The sequence below is a fragment of the Myotis yumanensis genome, unplaced genomic scaffold (assembly GCF_028538775.1).
Source record: "Myotis yumanensis isolate MYYU_CA2020_CCGP unplaced genomic scaffold, mMyoYum1.0.hap1 SCAF_2, whole genome shotgun sequence".
NCBI lineage: Eukaryota > Metazoa > Chordata > Mammalia > Chiroptera > Vespertilionidae > Myotis > Myotis yumanensis.
The window spans coordinates 7,291,314-7,316,754 of NW_027223753.1; the positions used below are offsets into that span (position 1 = coordinate 7,291,314).

General features: G+C 42.6%; 1 protein-coding gene across 3 annotated transcripts in view; it reads left to right on the top strand.

Moving 5' to 3' along the window:
- Positions 1 to 25,441, top strand: part of VPS13D (vacuolar protein sorting 13 homolog D) — a 222,375-nt gene that overhangs the window by 56,126 nt on the left and 140,808 nt on the right. For all 3 annotated transcript variants that reach the window (XM_070404108.1, XM_070404109.1, XM_070404110.1), the window contains exons 26-37: positions 3,472 to 3,694; positions 6,382 to 6,592; positions 8,622 to 8,793; positions 8,979 to 9,091; positions 10,877 to 11,089; positions 15,415 to 15,680; positions 16,804 to 16,937; positions 19,190 to 19,345; positions 20,419 to 20,629; positions 21,133 to 21,207; positions 21,544 to 21,750; positions 22,913 to 23,002. In XM_070404108.1, coding sequence (XP_070260209.1) covers positions 3,472 to 3,694; positions 6,382 to 6,592; positions 8,622 to 8,793; positions 8,979 to 9,091; positions 10,877 to 11,089; positions 15,415 to 15,680; positions 16,804 to 16,937; positions 19,190 to 19,345; positions 20,419 to 20,629; positions 21,133 to 21,207; positions 21,544 to 21,750; positions 22,913 to 23,002 — 2,071 coding nt within the window. The remainder of the gene's footprint in view (positions 1 to 3,471; positions 3,695 to 6,381; positions 6,593 to 8,621; positions 8,794 to 8,978; positions 9,092 to 10,876; positions 11,090 to 15,414; positions 15,681 to 16,803; positions 16,938 to 19,189; positions 19,346 to 20,418; positions 20,630 to 21,132; positions 21,208 to 21,543; positions 21,751 to 22,912; positions 23,003 to 25,441) is intronic.

Sequence of the window (25,441 nt, forward strand, 5' to 3'; positions counted from 1 at the left end):
TTAGTTCTAGCCACTCGCTCAGATAAACCAGATTTAGTGATCAGAGTGGAGGCCGCAGTGTTTAGCGATACACAGGGAGGGCAGCACCAGGTTCACCCAGCTCATAGGCATCCCTCAGGCAGAGCTTCGAGCAGCCCTCCTGTGGGTAACAGGCCTCACCGCCAGAGGCTGCTTGGACTGGGAGAAACAGGCTCCCACTCAAGTGTATTTTTGTTAGTTTGTTAATCCTCACCTGAGGATATTTTTCCCATTGATTTTTAGAGAGAGTAGAAGGAAGGGAGGGGAAGAGGAGAGAGAGAGATAGAGAGAAAAAAAAAATCTATTGGTTTCCTCTTGCACATGCCCCAACTGGGGCCAGGTATTAAACCTGCAACCCAGGTACTTGCCATTTACCAGGAATTGAACCCATGACCCTCCAGTGAGTCGGCTGACACTCTAACTGCCAAGCCACTACTTAAGTGTATTTTTTGCATCAATAAAAGTGAGATCCATCACCATTGGTCTTTTCACAGTAAGCCCACTAGGGAACTAGTAACCTTGGCCTTAATGAAGTAAATCGGTTTTCATAGTTGAGATATAAGCATTTTGCTGTTTGCTGATTTAAAGAACATAATAGAAAGGTTCATTCATAAAAAGAAAGATTGGTAACTGCTTCTAAACTTTCTTATTCACTTCTCCTTAGTATGGAGTGTTTATAATTAACATGAGTAGATTTTAAACAAAAGTATCAGCACCGGTGTTTGCACATGAACATTGTCCCCATCATCTCTCTGGATATTGCATCTTTGTTCCAACTCCACTGCCATTACTGCCCAGGGAGTCCTCCTTGGGAACTGTCTTTTGAGTTTACAGTAAGTTTTTGGGAACATATTTGTTTTGTGGTAAATCTTTGTTTTGAGACCTACATATTTTTAGGAAAAGGTCAGTTAGAGCCAGAATGGGTAATTAAGTTCAATAAGTACCATTTCTGTTTCTCTACCCTTCAGTAAAGGACTGATGTTCTCAGATATCCTATATAATCCTATATAATAAAAGGCTAATATGCAAATTATCCCCTCTGGAGTTCGACTGACTGGGAGTTTGACTGCTCGCTATGATGTGTGCTGACCACCAGGGGGGCAGCACAGAATGAAGGAAGGCCCTGGCTAGCAGCCAGCATCTGGTGAAGGAAGGCCACGGCTGGCAGCAGGAGGGCTCCCGCTGGCAGCTGGCAGCCGGCAGCTGGAGGAAGGAAGGTCCTGGTTGGCAGCCGGCAGCTGGGGAAGGAAGGCCCCAATCGACCCTGATCGCCGGCCAGGCCTAGGGGCCCTACCCATGCATGAATTTTGTGCACTGGGCCTCTAGTATCTATATATGGGTTCACAAGCTGACACTGAAGTTAGCATAACAAAGAATTGCCAACTATCTCAAGAAAGTTTTGTTAAGTAAGCCAGATAACTGTATATAGTTTGCAGCATTTTAATGAAAAAATTTCCCTGTATTTGTTTTTGAGGATTTGATTTTAAGTGGCAATGCATACAAGGATCGCTGTTTCTTCAAGGTATAATATGCTTTTTTGCCTCCTGGTTATTCTGAAAGACCTTATGGGATTCAGCAGTCAATTCACACTCTTATGCTTAAAAAAAGAAAAATTTTAAAAATTAACCCTTTAAAGTATCTCATTGGGAAAGTCTGCTTATTGTGTGTGTGTGTGTGTGTGTGTGTGTGTCTCACTTTCCTCCTGTGTAGAGAAGTTCTTAAAGACCATGAAAAGCAATTGCTTTTCTTCTCTTTGTCTCTCTTTCCTTTTCTTCTCTTTCTTTCTTGCTCTTGCTCTCGCTCTTGCTCTGGGTAGTATGTAAGTTCTTGGTGGTGTATTTTCATTTCCTTATGCCCTAGAAAAGCCTTATCTTGTTGCATACTAGTGGTTGTTCTGTAGAATTCCATAAGGGCTGCTTGGAGTGTGCTGCCTGTGAAAGTATCTGTAATCAGATAAATGTATCTGTGAAGCTTGCCTCCGACGTGTACAGCCAAGCTCAGTTGACCTAGGCCTATATAAAGTGGATAGTTACTTTCCTCACCAGAAATCAGTTTGCATTTCCATTTGCCCTTGGATACATTTGCACGTGTGAGGTTTGTCTAGCATGCATCCCAGTGGTTGAAGAACAGGAAGTAATCCTGAAACCAAAGCTTGTGGAGAGGTTATTTGCCTTTGAGCTTTATGACTCCTGTGTGTTTAGAATTGTTTTACATAAATCCATGTCCTAATGAGTGCAGGTTTGAATTTTTTACATGTGCTCTTCCTTTCATTTTTCTCAATCATAGCTTTTGCTTAAACCATAATTTCTAAGTCAGCCTTTCAAAAGCTTTGAGTTAATCTCCTGAAGCCATTGATTTACTTAGACCAACTACAGCGAGGATGTAGAGATGAGTCAAATGAAAGAGCAACAAGTACCCCCTAGAGTTTAAATAAACTAAGCAAGAGGGAAGGTTTTTAATGTTGAAATACTTAAGTAATAGCATTTACCTAGTAATTTGACTTGCAAAACACATTTTGGAAAGTAAGAACTGGTTTCGTTCACTGTTACGTGTAATTGCTACCCAAGAGAACTGTGAAGGAGAGCACTGTTACCTCCTCGAAGGCTGAGAGGAATGACGTGCAAGGGTGCGCTAGCGGAAAACCGTTCTCCCCTCCTCCAATCCGCTCTTGAGGATGGATAGATGAGAATACCGGGGAGGCACAAGCTGTAGGGATGCAGGGCTCTGAGGCTTGGGCAAAGCAGTCACAGGAGGTTTTCAAGTCAGTTATTGAATCATTTTGGTGAAAAGATTTATTCCTGTTGGCAGTTAACTGAAGGTACTGAGTATGTAAGAGCAGGGTGTAGTATTTTATAGAATTTATTTTACTCGGGATTAGCCCTTAATCTTTATGTCCTTGAACAGAAACATAATAGGAATGACCAAACGCCTGTGTTTTCCTTTTTTTTCTTTCTCCATTGACATACAGTTACTGAGAGAGATAAGAAATGTGAACCCCTGAGGAGAGACTTCCAGAAAATACAAACACGTTATGTAATTAATTAATTCCATTGGAACCATACTTGCTGTTAGATACATTTCTTAGAGCAATAAGCCCCTCCCCTCCAGTACAGTGACAGTATATCATATGGCTGAGAGATTAGCTTTTGCTTTATTTTACGTTGATTAAACAAACCATTGGACTTTAGCATCTTAACATTTGCTCTTAAGACAGAAGATAATATCTTCCTGCAAAATTGCCACAGTTTTCAACAGGTATTGAGTATATGTACCATCTCTGCAGATAATTACATGTGATGTAAATGTCATGATCCCTTTGCTCATGGGATCAGGTTGTCTTGGGAAGCGCCAAGAGATAGGGTCTTTGAAGAGCCCAGGGACTGGATGGGATTTACCGGACAGTAAAGAGACCACCCCCATTCTTGCCTTTTAGCTTTATTCTGTTTCTTCCAGGAATCAGTGCCTTCAGCTTCCCCGGTGAGCTTTCCCAAACACAGCATGAGGAAGACGACGAGCACGGAGGACCCGAAGGACAGCCACACGGAGGGGCTGTTCATGGCGCCGCCTGCTGGAGTGGGTGTAGGCGTCCTGAAGAGTGAGCCCATGCCCAGTGCCTCGACCAAGCAGCAAGGGCAGCAAGCCGCACCCTCTGTCGGCCAGGTTTCCAGTAGTCCAGGTAAGAGAAGAGAAAGGAACTGTGTGATGAAGGTGAGGAATTTGTGAGGTGGCTGTAGGTGGGGGTGTCGTGGGAGGGTGGGAGTGAAAGAGGAGGCTGCACCCTGGCAAAGGGCAGATGCTGGCAAAGCAATAGCATGTCTTCTGTGCTAATGGAATTTTGACGTTGCTTTAGTAGGCTTAAGAAGTTTAGGTTGTAGACTTAGCGTTGGGTGACTTCTAAAGTGGGTTAAGTTAGCAAGACACAGTGTAAATAAAGATATTTAGATCATTTATTGGGATTTTTTTCTTATAGGTCAAGAGAGTTGCCACCAGATGGTATATTTATAACTAGAATGATTCCTGCACCCTTAGACACACCTACTATTCAGACACCATCCTTGCCAGTCACTATTTAATTCTAAAAAATGAAACATAACTCTTTCATAAAATGTCAGTGTGAATTAGGAATACTTTAAATAACAATTTTTAAAAGACATGGACCATCTAGTCATTGGTTTCCTGCTCTGGAATTTAAGAATGGGTCATCCAGACGAGAGCCTGATTTTGGCCTTTTAGTTTTCAGATGGGTTCTGGTTGGGTGATGGATTGCATGAGTGAGATGCTGCTCCAAGGAGCTCGAGAGGGAAGCAGGGTATGATTAACCACAAAAACCAATTGATCGTGGTTGGTCTTCGGGAGCTATGGGACTCCAGCTGGGGGAGACTGCTGAGCATCTTCTGTTAGATGTGAGGAAGAGCTAACGCCCTGCAGCGCCTTACAGCCCTCGAGGTGACAGGAGGGTGGTTACTCAGGTGATTAATGGCATTATATGATTATCATAATAGTAGTTGTTGAACACTTACTATGTGCCAGACATTGTGGCACATTCTTTATGTAAATTATCACACACATTTCATCCTCATAACACCCCTATAGAGTTTTATTTTTATCCCCATTTTACAGATGAAGAGATAAAGGCTAAGAGAGATTAAGTAATTTAACCTGCCCAGTTACATAGATAGTAAATGGTAGCATTGGACTATGAGCTTAGGCAGTCTGACTCCAGAACCTGAATTCTTAACCCACATGGTGCTGCCTGTCGATCTATGTATGTCGCACATTGGAGCACAGGAGTGGGCGCACTCACAGCACCCGCAGCGAATGTTGTCTTCTGTCGCTATGATGACAGTGCTGGTGAGGAATGAGGGCAGCCTTACATATAGGAGGGATTTGGGAGATAGAAAGATCTCTCCCAAGAATATTTCTCCTGACTTACTTTTTATTTCTGGGATTCCTCTATTTGTGTATAAGATTGGATTAAGGCAGTGGTTTTCATACTTCTATTTACCCTAGGATTCCTTGATGACCCCAAGGACTCTCTGAAGCCCTTCCTTCCTATCCCATCCCTCCTTCTTCCAAATCAGCTGTACTTTTATCTGTTTCACCAAGTTATCAGTATAGTCAAGAAATCAAGAACTAGTTTATTTAGTGCCTGCTTCATGCCAGGTGTATGCTGTTAGACATGGTTCCTGCCACCATGTGAATAATGTGGGAATGACATTAAATAAGCATCTAAATATTGGAAGATTAAGATAAATGTTATAGGAAAGACTGAAGAACAGAGAGGACCCAGGTGAGATGGAGAAGAGAGGGCGGCATCATAGGTAAGGCTGTTCAGACAGCAAAGAGCTTGGCCTTTGGGGAAGTAAAGGCCAGTGAGCCTGAGTCTTCATGAGCAAAGTGGAGAATGGCTTCAGGCAGTGATGGCGAACCTTTTGAGCTCGCGTGTCAGCATTTCGAAAAACCCTAACTTAACTCTGGTGCCGTGTCACATATAGAAATTTTTTGATATTTGCAACCATAGTAAAACAAAGACATATTTTTGATATTTATTTTATATATTTAAATGCCATTTAACGAAGAAAAATCAACCAAAAAAATGAGTTCGCGTGTCACCTCTGACACGCGTGTCATAGGTTCACCATCACTGGCTTAAGGTGAGGCTGGAAAAGTAGGCAGTAGGCTTAAGCAGAGTCTTACAGGGCTTAGGGGAGAGTTACAAAAAAAAATTTGGAATAAACATAGCCATTAAAGTGTGCGAAGGAAGAGAATGTATGTTATGTCTCATTTTTTTATTTTTTAAAGGGATTACACTGGTATTTTGTGGGCAGAATGGTTTTGTGAGGGCCAGGAGGGAATTTGTTGGTATATGGGAGGGGGGTTTATGGTGATCTAAGCAAGAACGAAGGTGGTTTGGATTAGATCAGTGGTGGTGGAAATGGCACATGTGGTATATGTTAGAAAAAGAGTTTTGTTGCTGGGAGATTTTGTAACCTTTGGGTCATGTTATCTCTACAGGAGATGCCTTTTGGATTTTCTGGGAGGGATACATGTTAAATGAGTTTCGTCAAAACCTATTAGTCTCAGCCAGTGTCTCTGGACAGTAGTGAGGCGCTGAGGGAATGTGGCACAGTGTACACCTGAAGTGGAGGTGAGCAGGCAGGAAGTGTCAGCACGTAGAGCGTTGCGCAGGGAGGTCCAGGTGCCCGTGTGGAGACTTCTGGGCACCCAGTTCCCTGAAGCAGGCAGTTCTCAACGTTTTCCCAAAGACAGAATGAACTTTCTTTGGCTTTTTAGTTTTGCTCAGGACCAGCCTTTTTTGGGTCTCATTTTCTTCATTCTCTCTCTTTTCCTGGGTTCACATAGAAGACCATGTCTGCCTGCTGGATTGCATTGTCGTGGATCTGCAAGACATGGACATCTTTGCTGCCGAGAGACGTCCCCGGGAGTATTCGAAGGCCTCAGACGACAGCAGTGGCGATCTGGTCTTTCCCTCCTATTTTGTGCGACAGACGGGAGGCAGCCTCTTAACTGAGCCTTGCCGGCTGAAATTGCAGGTGGAAAGGAATTTGGACAGGTGAGTGTTTTATATCTGAATAACTATCACAAGTAGAATGTCAATAAGGCAGAAATCAGTGCTGTTAGGTAAGTGTGAAAGATAATCGGTGTTCGCTTATTCCTTCATGTAATAAATGTTCTAGACATGAGGGCTGCTGTGATGAAAGAAAAAAGGTCTGCCTTCACAGAGCTTTGCTGAGGGATATAGGAAGGCAAGTCGATGGTTCTAATTTAGTGTTTGAGTCAGTTATAAACTGTGCTAGGATTGCAGCAGGTGCCGTGGAAACAGGAAGGGACATATGTTTAGCATGGATTTTGGTGTGGGTAGGGAAGTGGTGATGGCAGGGAAAATATTTTGGGAGAGGTGACATTAGGATTATATGTTCCAAATACAGTAGGCGCTGGGCTTGGTATTGCTATTTTCCCTGGAGCTCCCTTTAATCAGAATAACTGTTTAGATGCAGTTTTGTCCATTTCACTCTATATTGAGCAATCTGAAAGTGCTCCATAAACACCAATGAACTGACTTTACCTTTTCAAAACACAGGATGCTCCTTTCTGTAGATTAGAACGTTGTTTTAATTGTCATTAGTGCCATGCCTGGCTGGGAAAGGTCTTGAAAATAGGCATTCCCAGAGCCTACCCGAGTCCACCAGAAGCCGACTCTCAGGGCAGAGCCTCCGGTGTATATTAACAGGGTCGTCTGGGGGTGTTGGTGCCCACCTGGGCCTGTGCACGACTGGAGGCTGCTGGCCTCAGTGCGTGAGGCCTTCAGTTTGAGGCACTAGTTTTGGAGAAGCAGCAACATTTGCATCTCAACTCCAGGGAGAGATGAGCGGTGGTTGTAAGTAATGCTTTGAAAAGCAGTCTCCTCGCTGGTATAGAGTGTGATTTGAGTCCCTCTTTGGCCACACCCTTTGCAGTCCTTGGGTTTGGGCAAGTCCTTTTATGTCACTTTTTCGTTTCTGTCTGGATTAATAAAAGAGTTTAGCTGCTCTCACTGGGATTTTTGCATTTCATTCTTACTTGTTATTCAAGTGCTCCTTGGCTGGTGTTCAGTTATGGTTGGCATGGGCTATATTTGGTTTTACTGGCTTAGCAGACTTAAGAGGAGCTTCATTATTTAGAAATCGAACACTTTGTTTTCTTTTCAAGTAATGCTTCCAAAAAAAAAGTGCTTTGCTACTCTCCTTATCTAAACGTTACCCACTTTCATCAGTGTTTATGTGCAAATGGTTATACTCTGTTAGCCCAGATAAAAGGTGATAACTGAACATAAGGCATCCGATCCGCTTCTCACTCCACCCACACAGGAACCCAGGAGGGCACTCGGTAATCCCTTCCAGCTTCTCTTGCTTGGTTGTATCACTGGTCCTTTTCACTTTATTGCATGTAGGTTTTTCTCTGTAGACAACGTAACTTTTTATATTCCCCTTCCACGTGAAATCTGACCCTCTATTTTATGTACTCGGAGTGTGGCATCTGCAGGACCTAGCAGGCTCACTTTGCCCTGAGGAGGGTAGAGAAAAAGGTCTTCAGTGTGGGGATGAGATGTATTACTCCTCAACCTGGCTTTTTCCACTTCACTCCTGCCCATCTCCACTGAGACATGTCACTGACAGATTTTATCCTAATTGTCCCGCTGGACTTGGGATAAAACACTGATTTCGTCCTTCAGGTATCACTGAATCTGAAGAGTTAAATAAAGAGCTTGTCATTATGTCTTTATTGCTTTTCCATCTATAATGTTTAAACTATTTCTGAGTCTCATGAGATTTTTTCCTTATTAATATATTCCTTAGTCAACTCATTAAATTTGGGACTTTGTAAATATATATTTTGGAAGAAAGGGGCTTTTTGTAGTTGAAGCATGACATTCAGTCATACTAACTTGCTTCGTTTGGAGCCACATGACATTTTTGTCATTGGAAGTTAGAAATTGTTTGATAATGTAGGTGGGTACTTTTTAGCTCTTATATTTGGGTGTGAACTATGTCAATGTCAAGTTAGTTTGGTTTGTAAAATTTTCTCCTTTTCTTTTTTCATAGAGAGATAAGTCATACTGTGCCAGACATATCCATCCATGGCAACCTCTCCTCAGTCCACTGCTCCTTGGATTTGTACAAATACAAGCTGATCCGTGGTTTACTAGAGAACAACCTGGGAGAGCCCATAGAGGAATTTATGCGGCCTTATGATTTACAAGACCCAAGAATTCACGTGAGTGAGACCTCATGTTCTTCTGTAACTCCCATTGCCTCAGCGGATGGTCACCCTGTGCATACATGCCTCAGATCACCCCGGGAAAGAAGATGGAACAATAAGCAAATTAGATTTCTCGCCATCCTAATCCCAATCCTCATTGGCACCATCAAGTGTGGACTGACCAGCGTTTTCTTTTCCAGACGGTCCTGAGTGGAGAGGTGTACACGTGCATGTGCTTCCTCATGGACATGGTAAACGTGAGTCTGGAGCTGAAGGATCCAAAAGGAAGAGAAGGTGCCGGGTCCCTGGCGAGGTGTGGCTCTCATTACATTGCATTGTTTTATAACAACAGTAATACAGTAACATTGATACAAGTAACCCATAGGTTTTGCTTTAGCAGAGAGCAGAGGTTCCGGAGTGCTGGTTGACAGCGGAATGTGGTCTGCAGAGTGCTTTTCAAAAGTTCAAGTTCACCGCCGTCTATGTCCAGATAGCATAGGCTGCGCTCTGGTAGCAGGCACTCGAAAATACCAGTGATTTAGAACAGGGAAGAGTTTCTCCTCCTGCTACAGGGATCTTGGGCGTCTCTGCTCACTGCAGTCACCGCGGCTGACAGAGCAGACAGAGTCTTGACATGCCAGCGAGAAAAATAAGAGCCCTGGAGGGTCTTCCCAGGCAGCTAATGCCCTGGCAGACTTCATGGGGTAGAACATGGGCCCACACAGGCACGGCCGAGTCAGCATGCCGTCGTCCTGTGTCTGCACAGGGGAGACCCAGACTGTTTGGTGAGCAGCACTGACGTTTCCCTCACTGGTCAACATTTACAATTTGGGGGTTTTCACACAAAAAGTTGGGATTTTAGTTTCTTTTGAAAAATTGGAAGCTTTGGCAGTGCTGGCCCATGTTTTCATTTGGGAGCCCTAGAAGCTAGTGGCAACTTGGGAAACCTTTCGAAAGGGCACGTGTTTATGCAGCCATTCACTTATTTATATCGTCTGCTTGGTCAGTGTAGACCAGGAATTTGTTCTTAGCCGTGGGGACCTTTAAGAATGCATTGTGTTTTCACACTCGATCACCTGTCATGTAGATATCTTGACAGCCATGTAAGGTTGTGCAGACATTACTTTTCTCTGGTTTCCAGATAGAGTTTTTGACTAATGTAAGGTTATATGGCTGGAAAAGCGTTTCGATGTTTGAAAACAGGACTGCAGCCTAGTGATTTCCTCACGGAAGCACTCTATATTCTACTTTGTTTTTCCCTTAAAAATCCATCCTGGTCTGTATCTAACTCAGCTGGGGTTCCATGCTGATTGTTTTGTTGCAAATTTTTTTGATGACTGGCTATGCCCTTACTTTTCTCCAATATCTGTACAGATTGTCATGATGGTACTGAGTGACTGTGAGTTTCCATTGCAGTTTTCTCTGTTATTTAAAAAAAGTCAGTCCCAAATGCATTTCCTGTTGGTGGGTGAGTTGCGTTATTTTTCTGTAATGAAAGGTATTGTTTGTTCTGGTAATTTCCGTTAAGCTATAGTGGTCTGAGGTAAAAATTAAGCAAACTCTAGAGAGAGACTCCTCTAGGCAGGCTAGAAGTTGACAAATGAAGGACTAAAGGGATCCTCGACATCCCTTGGGGGATTATCGCATATACAGCGTGGGGCAAAATAGGTTTACAGTTGTGAGTACTGGAAACAGAGTTTATTCTTGTGTTATTATTTATTAATTATTGTATTATTTTCCATCCGTAAACCTGTAAGCCTACTTTTGCCCCACCCTGTATTCAGTCTTCTTAGACTTGAGATGAGAAATGAGATGAAAAATGAACCAAGAATATAATACATGTGTGGTATTGCTGTTCCTCATGAGATTCCTATGGACAAGATCATCTCTTTGGAAATAGAAAGTAAGATGCAGAGCCTAGTGATACTAAGTCCATTTTGAGGAATCTGTTAAAATCAATGAAAGATCTCAGAATAAATGTTATCCTCCTTCATAGAACTTAAGCATACTTATTACTTTGTTTTGTTTTTTTATCTTGAACTTACATAATTTTGTAAAAGAGAAGAGCTTAACATCTTGTCTGATTTCTTCCTTTTAGATTTGACTTTAAGAAATGTAAACTGCTCTTTGAGAGCTTTTCCAACCAAACCAAATCCGTTAACTTGGTTTCCCATTCCATGATGGCTTTTGACACCCGTTATGCTGGGCAGAAGGCCAGTCCTGGCACGACCAACGTCTTCAGCTGTATCTTTCAGCCCTCCAAGAACAGCAGCACAGCCCAAGGATCCATTCAGATCGAGTTGCATTTCAGGTAGTACATCCAGCCCCTGGTCTGCCTTTCTTCATTGAGGTATTTCCTTTTGTGGCCATGGCCATGTTGGCTGTAGAGCAGCAAAGGACCAAGGAATCACTGAAAAAGATAAATACATAATGGCCTCTCAGTGTGCAATGTAGTATGTATTGACCCAGTATTCCTGTAACCTTGCAGCTTCACTTATTGGCCAAAAGGTGTCTCTGTTGTTTAAAAAAAGTAGTTTAGAGTTACGCCAGATTCTTGAAATCAATCTGCTGTAGACCAAGGATGTCAAACTCGTGGCTGTGAGTTTGACATACTTGCTGTAGGCTGTTTGAATATGCAAAGCAACTTGGGGGGGGTGGGGGTGGGTGGGTACTATGTTTGTTTAAGGAAAAAGAAAGACTTTTGTCTATAGAGATAACAGAAGGGTAGGTGTTTCTTTTTGTGTGTGCGTGTGTGTATTTTTTTTTTAAATTCTTTATTGTTTAAAGTATTACATATGTCTCCTTTTTCCCCCATTGACCTCTCCCCGGCCACTCTTACCCCCCAGCATATGTCCTCACCCCCCTAGTGTCTGTGTCCATTGGTTATGCTTACATGTATGCATTCAAGAACTTTGGTTGATTTCTTACCCGCCCCCCCCCCCCCCCCAACACCCCCACACACCCACACACACACCTACCTCTGAGGTTTGATGCTTCTCTGTCTCTAGATCTATTTTTGTTCATCAGTTTATGTTGTTCATTATATTCCACAAATGGGTGAGATCATGTGATGTATATCTTTCTCTGACTGGCTTATTTCACTTAGCATAAAGCTCTTCATGTCCATCCATGCTGTTGTGAATGGTAAGAGTTCTTTCTTTTTTACAGCAGCTTGATATTCCATTGTGTAGATGTACCACAGTTTTTTAATCCACTCATCTGCTGATGGGCACTTAGGCTGTTTCCAAATCTTAACTATTGTAAATTGTGCTGCTATGAACATGGGGGTGCATATATCCTTTCTGATTGGTGTTTCTGATTTCTTTTCATATATTCCTAGAAGTGGGATCACGGGGTCAAATGGGAGTTCCATTTTTAGCTTTTTGAGGAAACGCCATACTGTCTTCCACAGTGGCTGCACCAGTCTGCATTCCCACCAGCAATGCACAAGGGTTCCTTTTTCTCCATATCCTCGCCAGCACTTGTTGTTTGTTGATGATAGGGGAAGGTGGTTTTGTCTTGCATTACCGATTACCTCTGCAAGTCTTGCTGACTCACTTTGTCATTAAAAAGCTTTAGCTTTCAAACTAGATTATGTTTTCTTTTTGGTATTATGGGAGGCAGTTGTGTCTGTGGAAAGTGTGAATGTTCTGGAATCATACAGATCTGGGGTCAAAAACTCCATTTACACTTTCTAACTATGTGTCCCTAGAACAGTGATGGCGAACCTTTTGAGCTCGCGTGTCAGCATTTTGAAAAACCCTAACTTGACTCTGGTGCCGTGTCACATATAGAAATTTTTTGATATTTGCAACCATAGTAAAACAAAGACATATTTTTGATATTTATTTTATATATTTAAATGCCATTTAACAAAGAAAAATCAACCAAAAAAATGAGTTCGCGTGTCACCTCTGACACGCGTGTTCGTGCATAATATCATCAGACCAGTAGTGAAAAGGCTGGGGTAAGAGAGAAGAAGTAAGTGAACATTTCTTGGTTAGGCATAAAAAGAAAAAAAGTCACCAAGATTACCCTTGTATTTATATGTTTAAATATGCATGACACTTCAGTATGCTGTTCAATGAATTCCTCAGGGCTGCAATGGTTTTTAGGGAGAGGTTGTGGTCTCTCCATAAGCCTTAGGAAACTAGCAAAGTAGACAGTTAAGCTTTTGTATGAACTTTTTAAAAGCTCAGTACTACGAATGCTAGCTGGCTCTTATTGAGCCTAACATGAACCAGGCATGTTACCTACCTTTAGTTCCCACAAGTCTGCAAGGTGGGTGCCTTTCTTCCCCATTGGACAGATGCAGAGCTAGAAGCATGGAGGGGGTTAAGTAACTCTTCTCAGGTCACACAGCTAGTGAGTGAAGTAGTCAGAACTCAAACCTGGGCCCCTGATTCAAAGTCCATTTCTTTCCTGATGGTCTGCGGGCGATTGGGCTGATTGTGGTCAGATGACAGGTGGCCGTGCTTTGCAGCTCCTTTGTTTGAAGACACTGTTTATTTGAACAGGAAGCTTGCATATATTTGGTTCATCTGCAGCAACAGTTTCTTTTTAGGTTTGCTTTAATAGTATTGATCTAATAACGATCTGGCTTCCTAAACGATCAGCTAGCTTTTTAGCCTATCATGTTTTTGATATATAAGCAGCCTTGAAATATTGTTCTATTTATATACTCAAGGTATATAATTTCTTGGAGTCAAATAATGAAGTCTTACCTTGGCTCTTGCTAACAGAGGTGCCATTGTTAGCGAGAGGGTTAACATGTTCTCTTGATTGGAACTTTTGAACGCTTTCTGTGTCTCAAGAAGAATTGCTCTTTGTTGGGATTTTGTGTGTCAAATATAAATCACTTCACAGTGTTTAAAGGCTTGAAATATTTTCCAGAAAAGGGATCAGACACACTTTGACTTTCCAGTTAGTGCATAGCTCTGACGGTCTGTGTTCAAAATGGGGTGGAAAATTTTCACTGAGGGCAACATTTTTTCTCCATTACAAAAGGGTAAAGTGTTTCTGTGAAAAATGCTATGTCTGTATGAAGGAGACATACATCATTGTGCCTCTTTTCTAGAGGCAGTGAGCCAGGTTTAGGAGAAATATGAGCAGAGGGAAGCCAGCCTTCCAGATATCTCCGAATCAGTTTGCCCAGAATAGGAGTCCTGTTAGGCGGAGAACCAGGTACATGCATTAGCTAGAGGCCCAGAACAAAGTCCAACCCAGAAAACGCTGTAGAGATGTCCCCAACCCACTGTCCTTCTGTGCTACCCGTTTGCCTGCTGCCCCGATGGACCAAGTCTGAAAGTCCTCCTTGACTTTTCACCTCAAATGTAGAATTTGGGGTAATGGGACTACAGAACAAGTATCTCCCCCCCCCCCCCGCCCCAGACACACACACCCTCATTCCATTTCTAGTGTGCTTGGGGTCATACCCACAATAAACACTATCTTATTTGTCCTCCTGCTCAGGCTAAAAGATCTGGGTTCTCAGGTCAGTTCCAGTAGAGGAACCACCTGGCGCTGGTGTGTAAATGTGGTGTCTATAGAGAAGCGATTCTAGACATCAAGGAGAGAGAGCCTCCTTGATCTCCTTGAAACAGCCTTAGGGAAGGGAACTGACATTTATCAAATAACCTGTTCTGTGCCTCAGAGAAGGTAGGCTGCTCACCCAAGATAACACATCTTGTTAAATGACAGGATTTAAGCCTGTGCCCTTTTTACTGTAGCTAGCCTCAGCACTGTTGAGATTTTTAGGTCAGATAATTTCTTCTTGTGGGTGCTGTTCTGTGCATTGTGAAATGTTTAGCACCATCCCCGGCCTTACCCACAAGCTGCCGACAGCAATATCCCCTCCCCCAGTTGTGTCAACCACAAATACCTGCAGACATTGCCAGATGTCTTCTGGAGGACAGTCACCCGTGTTGAGAACCATTGGACTACACTGTCCTGTTTTTTATAGCATACTAGTGCCCCGTGCACAGATTCATGCACATTGAAAGGCTATTAATTAGGAGGTGGCTGGCTGGGTGGGACTGGGCAAGACGGGCTGGACACACCCTGGAGCCAGCCTCCCACGTCCCTCCATGGCCGGCTGCACTTGGGGTGGCCCAGTGACTCGAAGGGGATCTGCAGAATGAGCAGGATCCCTCTGGCAGATGGGGTCCTTTGACTTGGCCTGCGGGAATCAGGCCGAAACCGGCTCTCTGACACCGCCCCCCCCCAAGGAGTCCTGGATTGTGAGAGGGCGGTTCTTCGGTGATGCACCCGGAATCAGGCTCCCCCTCTCTGGTTTTGGGGTGTGTCACCTGAGAACTGCCGCTGCCAAGTCACTGCAGCTCAGCAGCTCCTGCGTTGAGTGTCTGCCCCCCTGGTGGTCATTGCCCATCATAGCTACCGGTCAGACGGTTGCTTAGCCTTTTATATATATAGATTACTTCTTATTAAAAATATGATTAACTTCTGAAAACATACATTTAATGTTTTATTATACCAGTTTTCAGAGTTTATTGATATAGCTGTCAGTGTAGAAAGTGCTGGAATACCACCTGCCAAAACTGGGTAATACATTTGTTGGCTAATGAAATGTCATGTTTCTCCTTTCTGATGTTATTTTTTTGGTCTTCTTTCGTGCAGATCTACGAAGGATTCCTCCTGTTTTACGGTAGTTCTCAACAATCTCCGAGTGTTTCTCATATTTGACTGGCTGCTGTTAGTCCATGATTTTCTCCACACTCCCAGTGACATTAAGAAACAAGCTAATGTTACCCCTTCTCGCCACCGGAATTCTAGCAGTGAATCTGCTGTAGTTCCCAAAACTGTGAAGAGTGGAGTAGTTACCAGGCGGTCTTCCCTTCCTGTGTCCACTGAAAAGCATTTGGAGGTCAAGGTCAATGTAACAGGTGAGTATTCATAGGTGTGAGCCACTGCTCTGAGTTTAAATGTTAGGTTCAGTGTGTTGCAGGGTGACTTTCTATTGCCTTTCATTTTTTGACATGAGCACTTATACATTGGAGTCTTTCATAGACCAACAAACAGTAAGCATCGACGTTCCTGACCTCTGTGTGTGGGTGTGAACTACCTGGCCTGAAGTGAAGGCTTCAGGGTCTCTTGTCTCTTTCCTCTGCTCACCTAATGCACATCCCAGCTTGAGTGCCACCTGGGCAGTGGTCTTTCCCCCCCCAGTGTTAAAAATCTGCTTCAATTTTCTATTTGATCTTTAGGGCCCCAACAGATGTGCCTTACTGAGTTTGGGCAAGTTTGGTATGTGAAAATTTCATTTTATAATAAGTGAGGGGATTGTTTTCTCTTTACAAAAAGAATATATATATTTTTTTACGAATAGATTATTATGGTTTTTATTAACTAGTGAACTACTCTAGTACATCTGTATATGTTTGTGTATTTATTGCTTGTGATATTCCCTATGAACTATTCAATGGGTTGGAAGCAGCTAGCATTTTAAGTGGATTTAGTTTTGAAAGATCACTCTATCATGGTTTTTGATGAAGACACACAGTATATAAAGCAAAGTAAATTTGCCATGTACACATGAGTAGGAAACTGCAGGTACTGATTTCAAAAACCTCTACACTGGATTGTTCTTCGTTGTTTGAAAACAACTTGAATGGCTGCATACATGATATAGTGTCCAGTGCTGCCTGCCCGGCGTTCCTATCTGAATCTACTTCCTGGGATTTTAAAGCTGGTCATCGATTGGAGGAGGGATGATTCCCTGAGCTTCTGAATATGTTAGTCCTCCCAGGAGACCTAGATTGAAAACACGTTCTAAAGAGAGAAACTGCACTGCAGTCTCTTCTGCCTGGGCAGGCTCTGCCAGCTCAGCTGTGCCTGGCCAGATGCACAGAATTGTCCACGGTGACCGTGAAGGAGAGAGAAGGTGGACACCCTGGAGAACAGGTCTGACGGTCACGTCCCTCCAAGTGGCCACGTGCTGCCTAGTTCCCGACAGCCTGGTGCTTCCAGCCTCCCACTTGGGCGTGGTTAACGGTGCTCTCCTTGCAGGTACAGAGTTTGTGGTCGTGGAAGATGTGTCCTGCTTCGACACCAACGCCATTATTCTCAAAGGCACCACAGTGCTTACCTACAAGCCCCGATTTGTGGATCGCCCCTTTTCAGGAAGTTTGTTTGGTATCGAGGTAAGAAGCTTATGAGTTGATCGAAAGACTACATGTTTGGCTCAAGAGAAGAGCAGCTGGAAGAGACTTTTACCTCCTAAGCTTTCATTAGGAGAAATAATGAGCAGACCTGGAGGATCCCTGCCCTCTTTTTGTTTTCTCCTCAAAGCCACCAGCTTATTCTGATGTGTGAATTGAGTCCTCCAGTGTCAGGCCGTGTATGTGTGGAGGGACTTTACCTCCTTACACCCTCCTTCCTCAGAACGTCAGGCTCCCCGGTACCGGCCGGGCTCCCTGCTGTGTCCTCTGGTTCTGCAGGCCTAGTCCTTGGCACCTTCGTGAAGGTGGGGAAGTGGCCCTCATTTCCCCTGCATCCCTTCCCCACAGTGACTGCTTGTCTCTATGAAGACGAGGGCTTCGTGGTCATGAAAACGTAGTTATAAAAGGTGTGAAGAGTTTCGTGTATTATCCTTTTAGGAATATCTGATCTATAAAAGGGCAGCTCTGGAGAGTCATGCATTACCTAAAGGAGTGCATAGTGCTTCCCAGGCCCTGGTTTAATCTCCTGAACGAGATATGCATTGAAGTGGCCTCTGTAGCCTGGAAATTATATTGTACAATATTAAATAAAAACGCTTTCCTCTTTGTAAGCCAGGGCTCGTGGAGAGAGAAGGGGAAATGAGGCAGATTATTATCTCTATTAAAAGTTCTTCATTCCCTGATCTCGGCTAACATTCCTCTTGTTATAAGTGCTACAGTATTGGGTCAGAGTTACTCATCATCTCCTTTCCTTTCACGACTGAACTTTCCATGCCCTATTCTTTCCAGTGATATCGTTCAGAAGTTGATGAGCAAAACTTATTTTCACTGTCAACCACAGATGGTACTTCCCCCCGCCTCCCCGCCCCTGGTCAGCTATAGCTGATTAAAACCTGTAGAGATTTCACTTCTTGACCACTTGTTTTCTCTCCTGTAAAGAAACCTCAGTTTGAGAGGAAGGATTTACATGCTGGTGTGATGTGAGTTGATCATGAAATTGTAATTCATCTGCTTTCTAAGCCACCACAATGCCAGCTTTGAATGGAAACTCTTGGTGATTGATTAATGAACTGTTAGGTACAATTGGGTTTTGTGTAGCAGAAGCCCCTGAAGAAAAAGGGAAAACGAAACTCTCCTGCTCCAGAGCCTTAGAACAACTGCACGGCGCAGTATTTGAGCTTCCTGGAAACTGCTTGCCGCCTTGTTCTCCAGGCAGCATGGTGGAATCTGAGCTGTGAGCCCTGCTTGGTACAGTGTCGAACTTAGAAAGAAAGCAAAGTGCGTTAATTTTACACATAGCGAAGGACCCCGGTGTCAGACCTGTTTTTCAGTAGCACTAAGAAATGTCAGAAAAGCGCAGGGCAAGGAGCAAGGGAAACTAACATGAATGCTTTCCTCTTCTGTACTTTTCCTGAGTGTGCGGAATAATTTGATCTTAGAATAGGAGTCCTCCCTCCCTTCTCTTCTTTCTCCCCAGAAATAAAATATATTTTAAAGCTTTTTAATAGAACATTTCAAACATGTACAAAGGAAACAATAATATAATGGACCACTATGTAGCTGTTACCCAGCTTCAGTAATTAATGTAGTTATTTTTAACTATGAATGGAACAACTATAGTATATAAAATTGGGGCAGGGGAGGAAAAAACACCTATCCCTTCATAAATAATCTCTGTCGATATTTCAATGTGTTTCTTTCCTTAAAGTCATGGTGTAATCATTATTTATTGGGCTGCATTTTCACATAACCTGTGTTGTGACTATCTTCCTGTATTTCATATGCTCTTTTTAACTGTCACTTTAAGTGGCTGCAAAATATTCCATTGAGTAGCTATGCATATTGAGTGATTAAACCTTGATTGCTCTTTTTAAATTTATTATTATTATTTTTTAACCTTGATTGCTCTTAATTGTTTTTATTAGCTATTAAATAATGGTTCAGTGAATTTTTCTATATTTTGCATTATTTCCTTAGGCTAGTTCCTAGAAAGAAGTAGGGTTGTTGGCTTAAAGGGTGTGACAGTTTTAAGTCTTTTGTTACGTGTTGCTAAACTGCCTTTCACATGAACCGCTGAACATGCTGTGGGCAGTCGGGAAGTACCAGCCTGACTCCTCACAGTATTTCAGCAGTTGTTATGGGTGTTGCTTCTGAGCTCATCTCTTTTTCAGCTGATGGTCAGGCTCTTTCTAAATCAGACATCAATTCTTAGCATATTACATTTTATTCTCTAGGTGTTTTCGTGCCGACTGGGGAATGAACATGATACAGCTCTTTCAATTGTTGACCCAGTACAAATTCAGGTGGAGCTGGTGGGGAATTCTTCTTATCAGAACAGCTCAGGATTGATGGATGCGTTCAACAGCACAGATTTCCCACCGATCCTGGAGGTAATGATGAACACCTGTGACATGTTAATGCACTCTCACACACTTTCCTGTGCTGGGACTATATGCTTCTGCTGGGCCCAACAACATTTTAGGTCCTTCAGCAACAAAATACATATAACAAACATCATCTCTGTCCTAAGATCTTACAGTCTTGTGGAGGATGAAAGACCTTTTAATTGTCTAGTATTATCTTGAAATTCTATAAAGGTTTATGGAAAGCACAACTCCACACAGGTAGGACTGTTGGTTGTGAGTGGAACTCCAGGTCAGGTGAGTCTGAGTGGAGGGAAGGGTATATAGGCAGAGAGGGAGAACATTCCATGTTAGGAAGCCCTGAGGTCAGGGGTGCACATGGCTCAGCAAACGTGAGACAGACAAGTCTCGCTAGAACAAGGAGGCATGTAGGGAACCGAGGAGGAGGAGGATGTATGGTGAAGCAGGGAGGGTGAAGCCCGGCATGGAAGACCTAAGAATTTGATGTTTTATTTCTTTGGTAGAGGGGGAATAGGAGCCTGAAAGAGAGAGAAAAGCAATTCTGATGTTTGGTCTTTAAAAAAATTAAAAATAAGTAAATAAAGCATCGTACACAGACATTTGAACAGTCATCCCATTTTTAAAGTGGGTAGGTGTCGTCTGTATGGCTGTTACTAGTGCTGGCTGTATTGCTAATCTCTGAGGAAGACCAGAGATTTAGGAAATATTCATGTGGAACTTGAATCATTTTAGGTTCTGTTTGAATAAAGAAGAGATACTTTGGTTGGTCATTTTGTTTCAGAGATTTTAAAAAAATAGATCAAAGCAAAATGGACTAACAAAATGTTGCTAATAGGTGATCTTATCTCTCCTACAGCCAATCTTTGATCCTCTGCTTTAATGATTAATGTTCTTGTATGAAAGTCATCCTACGCCTTCCCTCATGGCCATTAGTGCTTAATATAGTGAGCTTTCCAGTTTTCAAAATGAGAAATGTAGTGTCTTTTGGACCTCTGAAACTTGAATTAGGGAATTGTATCTGTAAGAGGTGTAGATGCAAAACCAAACTTTAAAACCTGCCACCGTTTTCATTTTGACAGATTCAGTTACAAGCCCTGGATATCAGACTCTCCTATAATGATGTTCAGCTGTTTCTTGCCATTGCAAAATCCATCCCTGAGCAAGCTAATGCTGCAGTGCCCGACACGGTGGCCTCGGAGGCCAGTTCCGTTAGCAGTGGCCTTTCTAGTGCGACTCGAGTTGGAGAGGAAATCAGAGAAGGGACAAGACATACCTTAGATCCTGTCTTGGGTAGGTGTTTAACTATAAACCCACTTAGTCTTTCTAATAACTTTCCTTCTGTTTACTTTTAAGATTTTCTTTTAACACACCTTAATTGTTCAGAGTATAATTGTATGTCATTAAGTATAATTGGGAGCCTAAATATGCTTCTCTATTTTTTAAAAATTTTAACACCCCAAACCAACTGTTCTAGCCTATCTATGTTTCCTTTTGCAGTTTTCTCTGGAGTTATATGGAAAATGCTAAGGTTTGGTTTTAAGCTTTGAGTTTTCTTTCAAAGTTATGTAGATAATACTAAGTTTCAGTTTTAAACTTTTTAAAACACAATCAATATACAGAAAAAGGCTCCTATAATTTTCAGGGTACACATGACAAAAGTCTAATTAGCCCATTTTTGCCTAGAGAAATGAAATGTTTTAGTCACCAGTTTCTGTATTTTTTCTTTTTCCTTAAATTAGTCTATGGATTAATTAACAAAGATATTAATAAAAATCCTGTACCCCTTTTTCTAGAGTTACAGCTGGCTCGACTGCAGGAGCTGGGATTCAGTATGGACGATTGTCGCAAGGCTCTTTTGGTGTGCCAAGGTAATGAATGTGTCCCCATAACTCCGTTTTATCTTACTCTTCTTTCCTCTCCTTCAACGGATGCCATAGTAGAGGAAAGATGGCTTCTGGCTTTAATACATAAAAGGTGTAATAAAATGAGTGGAAGACATACAACAAAGAGGGCCTTGTTATATGCTTAAAAGCAGAATTCCTGTTATTATGCACTTTTTTCTTTTTTATGTCTAAGAATACAGCTGGGTCAAGGTTCTCTTGGGTTGTCCAGTAGGTCCCCATACACTTTCTCTACTTCCTCTGTGAGTTGCTTGAGTCGCTGTGGGAACTGGTTGAACTGATCCCCTTTTAATTTCTTTGCAGGCCAATTAAAAAAGGCAGCAAGTTGGTTGTTTAAGAATGCCGAACCTCTGAAGTCTCTTTCCCTGGCCTCTAACAGCCAAGAGAGCCAGGGGACCGCACCAGCTCATTTGATCTCGGGTGTGGAGATTAAGGCTGAGAGTGTGTGCATCTGCTTCATCGATGACTGCATGGACCGTGACGTTCCTCTTGCCGAGCTCACCTTTTCCCGTGAGTGTTCTCCTGGTTTCCAGACTCATCTTGAAGATTTCCCGTGATTGCTGAATTATTTGGGGCCTTTTTGTGTTATTCATGCCCTCTACTTAGTAGTATGGATGGATATTTAGATAATGGTTTTACATATGTTCTTCATTATTTGTATTTTAAAGAAATGTGTATTTATTTGCCATATGTGGCCTTCAGCCTATAGCTGTGGAATAATCAAAATTGTCATTGACAAAATTTCTGTTATATTAACAGCTCTGGCTAAATAATTCCTGATCTCTCCACCTTATTTTTTAATGTATCTGAATATTGTAGTGATTATAGTGTTATTAAAGGCATTTAGAATGCTCCTGCTCTAAATATCTTTTGAAAATAAAAAACACAGCCCTAGTAGAGTCCCCTTCATAGGGCAGGGAAGAGGGGAAGTTTGTATAAGGGACTAGGGTCGAAGTGCGTTAGCCTAAGTCCCGCCATTGTACACGGTGTTCCATGCGGCTGCTGCAGAAAGTAAAGGAACCTCTCCCTGCTGTGTTTACTTTTAATTTTCCATTGTTTTGATCTTGCTAGCCTCTAGTCCCTTCAAAGAAAATTGGTTCCGGGGATTTAATTTGACCTTTCGCCCGTTGTAGAGGTTTTCCTTTTCCTGTGCTTCTGGGCACTTACAAAGACCACGTGATTAAAACTAGCAACTGGGACTTGGACTGTTTCCATGAGTATCTTTTCTGCAGAGCACCATTATTCCTTATTTTTCTATGGTACTCTTAAAAATTTGAGCTAATATTTATCAGGACATGACTGCTCCTATCACTGTACCTTCTTGTAAGATACTCAGTTAGCAATGTTTTTATGTCCCTACAGGCTTCAGATACACCTGGGTGCTGGGCCTGGGTCTGGTACTGGAGGGAGACAAAGGAGGCATTTACTTCAGTTACAACCTTTAAAGGGTGCCCAAAACTCAGTAATGAAGAGAAATGGTATTTTAATGCAGTATTTTAAAAATCAGAAACCATGCAAAGAACTCTGCGATGAACAAAGTATCAGATTTTTATGTGCTTTCTTGTGAGAGCATCAGTCTTAGCTGTAACTAACTCTCTAAAGGGCTTTGTCTGCAAAAGAAAGTTTTGGTCGTTTCGCCGCGGCTCTGAAGTAAGCTTTGCTTTCATTGCAGGTCTGAATTTTCTGCAGCGCGTAAGAACCAGCCCTGAAGGCCACGCCCACTTCACCCTTTCTGGAGATTATTACAACCGGGCTCTGTCAGGTCAGTGTAAGCAGAGATGATTGTGGGACTTCACACAAATATTTGCCTGGGCCTATTTCTACATAAATTTTACATGAGGGGAACGGGGGTGGGCCAGGGCAGGGAAAGATAAAAGAAACAAGTGACTACATAAGCACAAAAGATAGAGGTTTTTCCTTTTTCTAATTCAACTGGATTATTTAAAAAGGTGTTTTGATTAGTTAAGTCTTTTTGACCTTGAAGTTTGATGTATTCTAGAACATGAAATTGCTCAATAGTGAAGGATCATTTGGCTGGGCTGGAAAGTAGCTAAATTTCCAAAGAGATTTATGGCCGTAATCATTTTAAATTTCAAGCCTCCTCACTCCCTGCTGGACTTGTTTGTTTTATTAGAAGAGAACTGAGTCAGTGATTGTGTCTAATCTGCCATAGCTACTCCCTAAAGTAAAGCACAGTTCATCAGAGCAGTCTCTCCTGGAGTCAGAAAGCCCGCATATCCTGCAACGCATTTCCAGGGTCTTTCCTTCCACGGAGAGACCGAGCTAAGGGCCTAGACCAGTGGTTCTCAACCTTCCTAATGCCGCGACCCTTTAATACAGTTCCTCATGTTGTGGTGACCCCCAATTTCATTGTTACAAATTGAACATAATTAAAGCATAGTGATTAATCACAAAAACAATATGTAATTATATATGTGTATTCCGATGGTCTTAGGCGACCCCTGTGAAAGGGTCGTTCGACCCCCAAAGCAGGGTCGCGACCCACAGGTTGAGAACCCCTGGCCTAGACAGATCGACTTTCAGGAATTGTCCTGCACCAGGGCTGAGCAGGTTGGGCTGGGAAATTCTTTATCTTCAGAGAGTTTTTAGTAGCGGTGGACCAAGTAAACAGAGTGGTGCTGTGCAGGCTGAGCTTCGGTGAGGGGTTGCTCCTTTTGCTCTCAATGGACAATTGAGCCTCAGTGTGTTGTGCTGCTGCTGAGTGTTCTAGAGAAGCGGTCGCCAACCTTTTGGACCTCACGGACCATTAGTGGTCCACGGACCACCCGTTGGCGACTACTATTCTAGAGCCCGACTCTTTTAATTCTCTGTTAACGTTTTCCTTTCCGTTTCAAATTCACTCAGAGTAACAATCATTTCCTAATTGTTCAAAATGTTTTAACTGGAGAACAATGGCCCAAGTCTTGCTATTTGAGAGAAACTCTTACAGGGCATATGGTAGCTATTTTTCTGGGAATCGTTTGTTTTCTCAGTAAATATGACTTACTTTTAAAGTTGTATGAACACAGGCAGGTCACTAAGTGTGCTGACGGTGGGATTTATGTTAGTAAATCAGCTCACCTATGGCTGATTGAGTATATTTAGAACTGTTAAAAATTAACTGGCCTTGAAAAGTATCACAGTGGGATACCATTTTTCTCACCCCCCAGCCTGGCAAAAATTAAATGTGACACTATTAAATATTAGTGACGACATGAGCCACAGAACTCTTATTTCCTGCTGCTAGAACTGTAAATTGGTGCAACCGCTTTGGAAAATAATATGTCATGACCTAGTCAAGTTGAGTGTAAGCATCCCAACAGCCCAGGATTATGCTGCCTCTAGGTCTGTGCTCGGGGGGTCTCTTGCCTGTGTGTCCCAGAAAATGAGCACAGTTGGCTGATAGCCCTGGGCTTCCTAACAGCAGTGAAACGAGTCCATGCCTATCTTTCAGCAGTAGAACGGATAGATTATACGGCATAGTCCTAAATGGATTACAGTTCAGTGGTGAGAACAAATGTATCACAGCTACGCAGCATCAGTATGAGTGAATCTCAAAGATATGTTGTTGAGCAAAATAGAAACTTGCAAAAGAATACATGCAGTTGGATTCTATTTAAGTAAAGATCCCCAACAGGCCAAACTAATCAATATGTCCTTAAGAAATGCATCCATGTGTGGTGAAACTGTAACAAAGAGCAAGGAAGTGATTAGAAATCCAAGAGCATGGTCACTGGGAGTTGGATGGGAGAAGGTTGGTGAGAAAGGGGACGGAGTGGGGGCCTGGCACTCGAGCTTCACAGGCACTCGTGGTTTTCTAGTTCTTAAAGCTGAATAGTGCATGCATGAGTATTGCAGTAATTTTATTCTTTAAACTATACATATATGTGGTTTATATGCCTTTGTACATATGACATTTTAAGTTAAAAAATTGGAAAATCTTAATGGATTTACAAATATACCTATCTATTTAACCAATGGTTTCATGATGTAAGCAAGGGAATCAAATTTAATAGTTACATCAGCCAGTGATGCTACTTTTCGGAGACTCCGTTTTTATCTTGAGAGGATCAAAAACAGGCTCTGCCTGCCCTTTAAGGGGAGAGGCACATCGCCTCCACCCCTGGGAGACCGTGGTCGGCACAGACATGCTTTTCTACTTACATCCCCTCCATAGCACAGGCATCTGTAGGGCGACCTG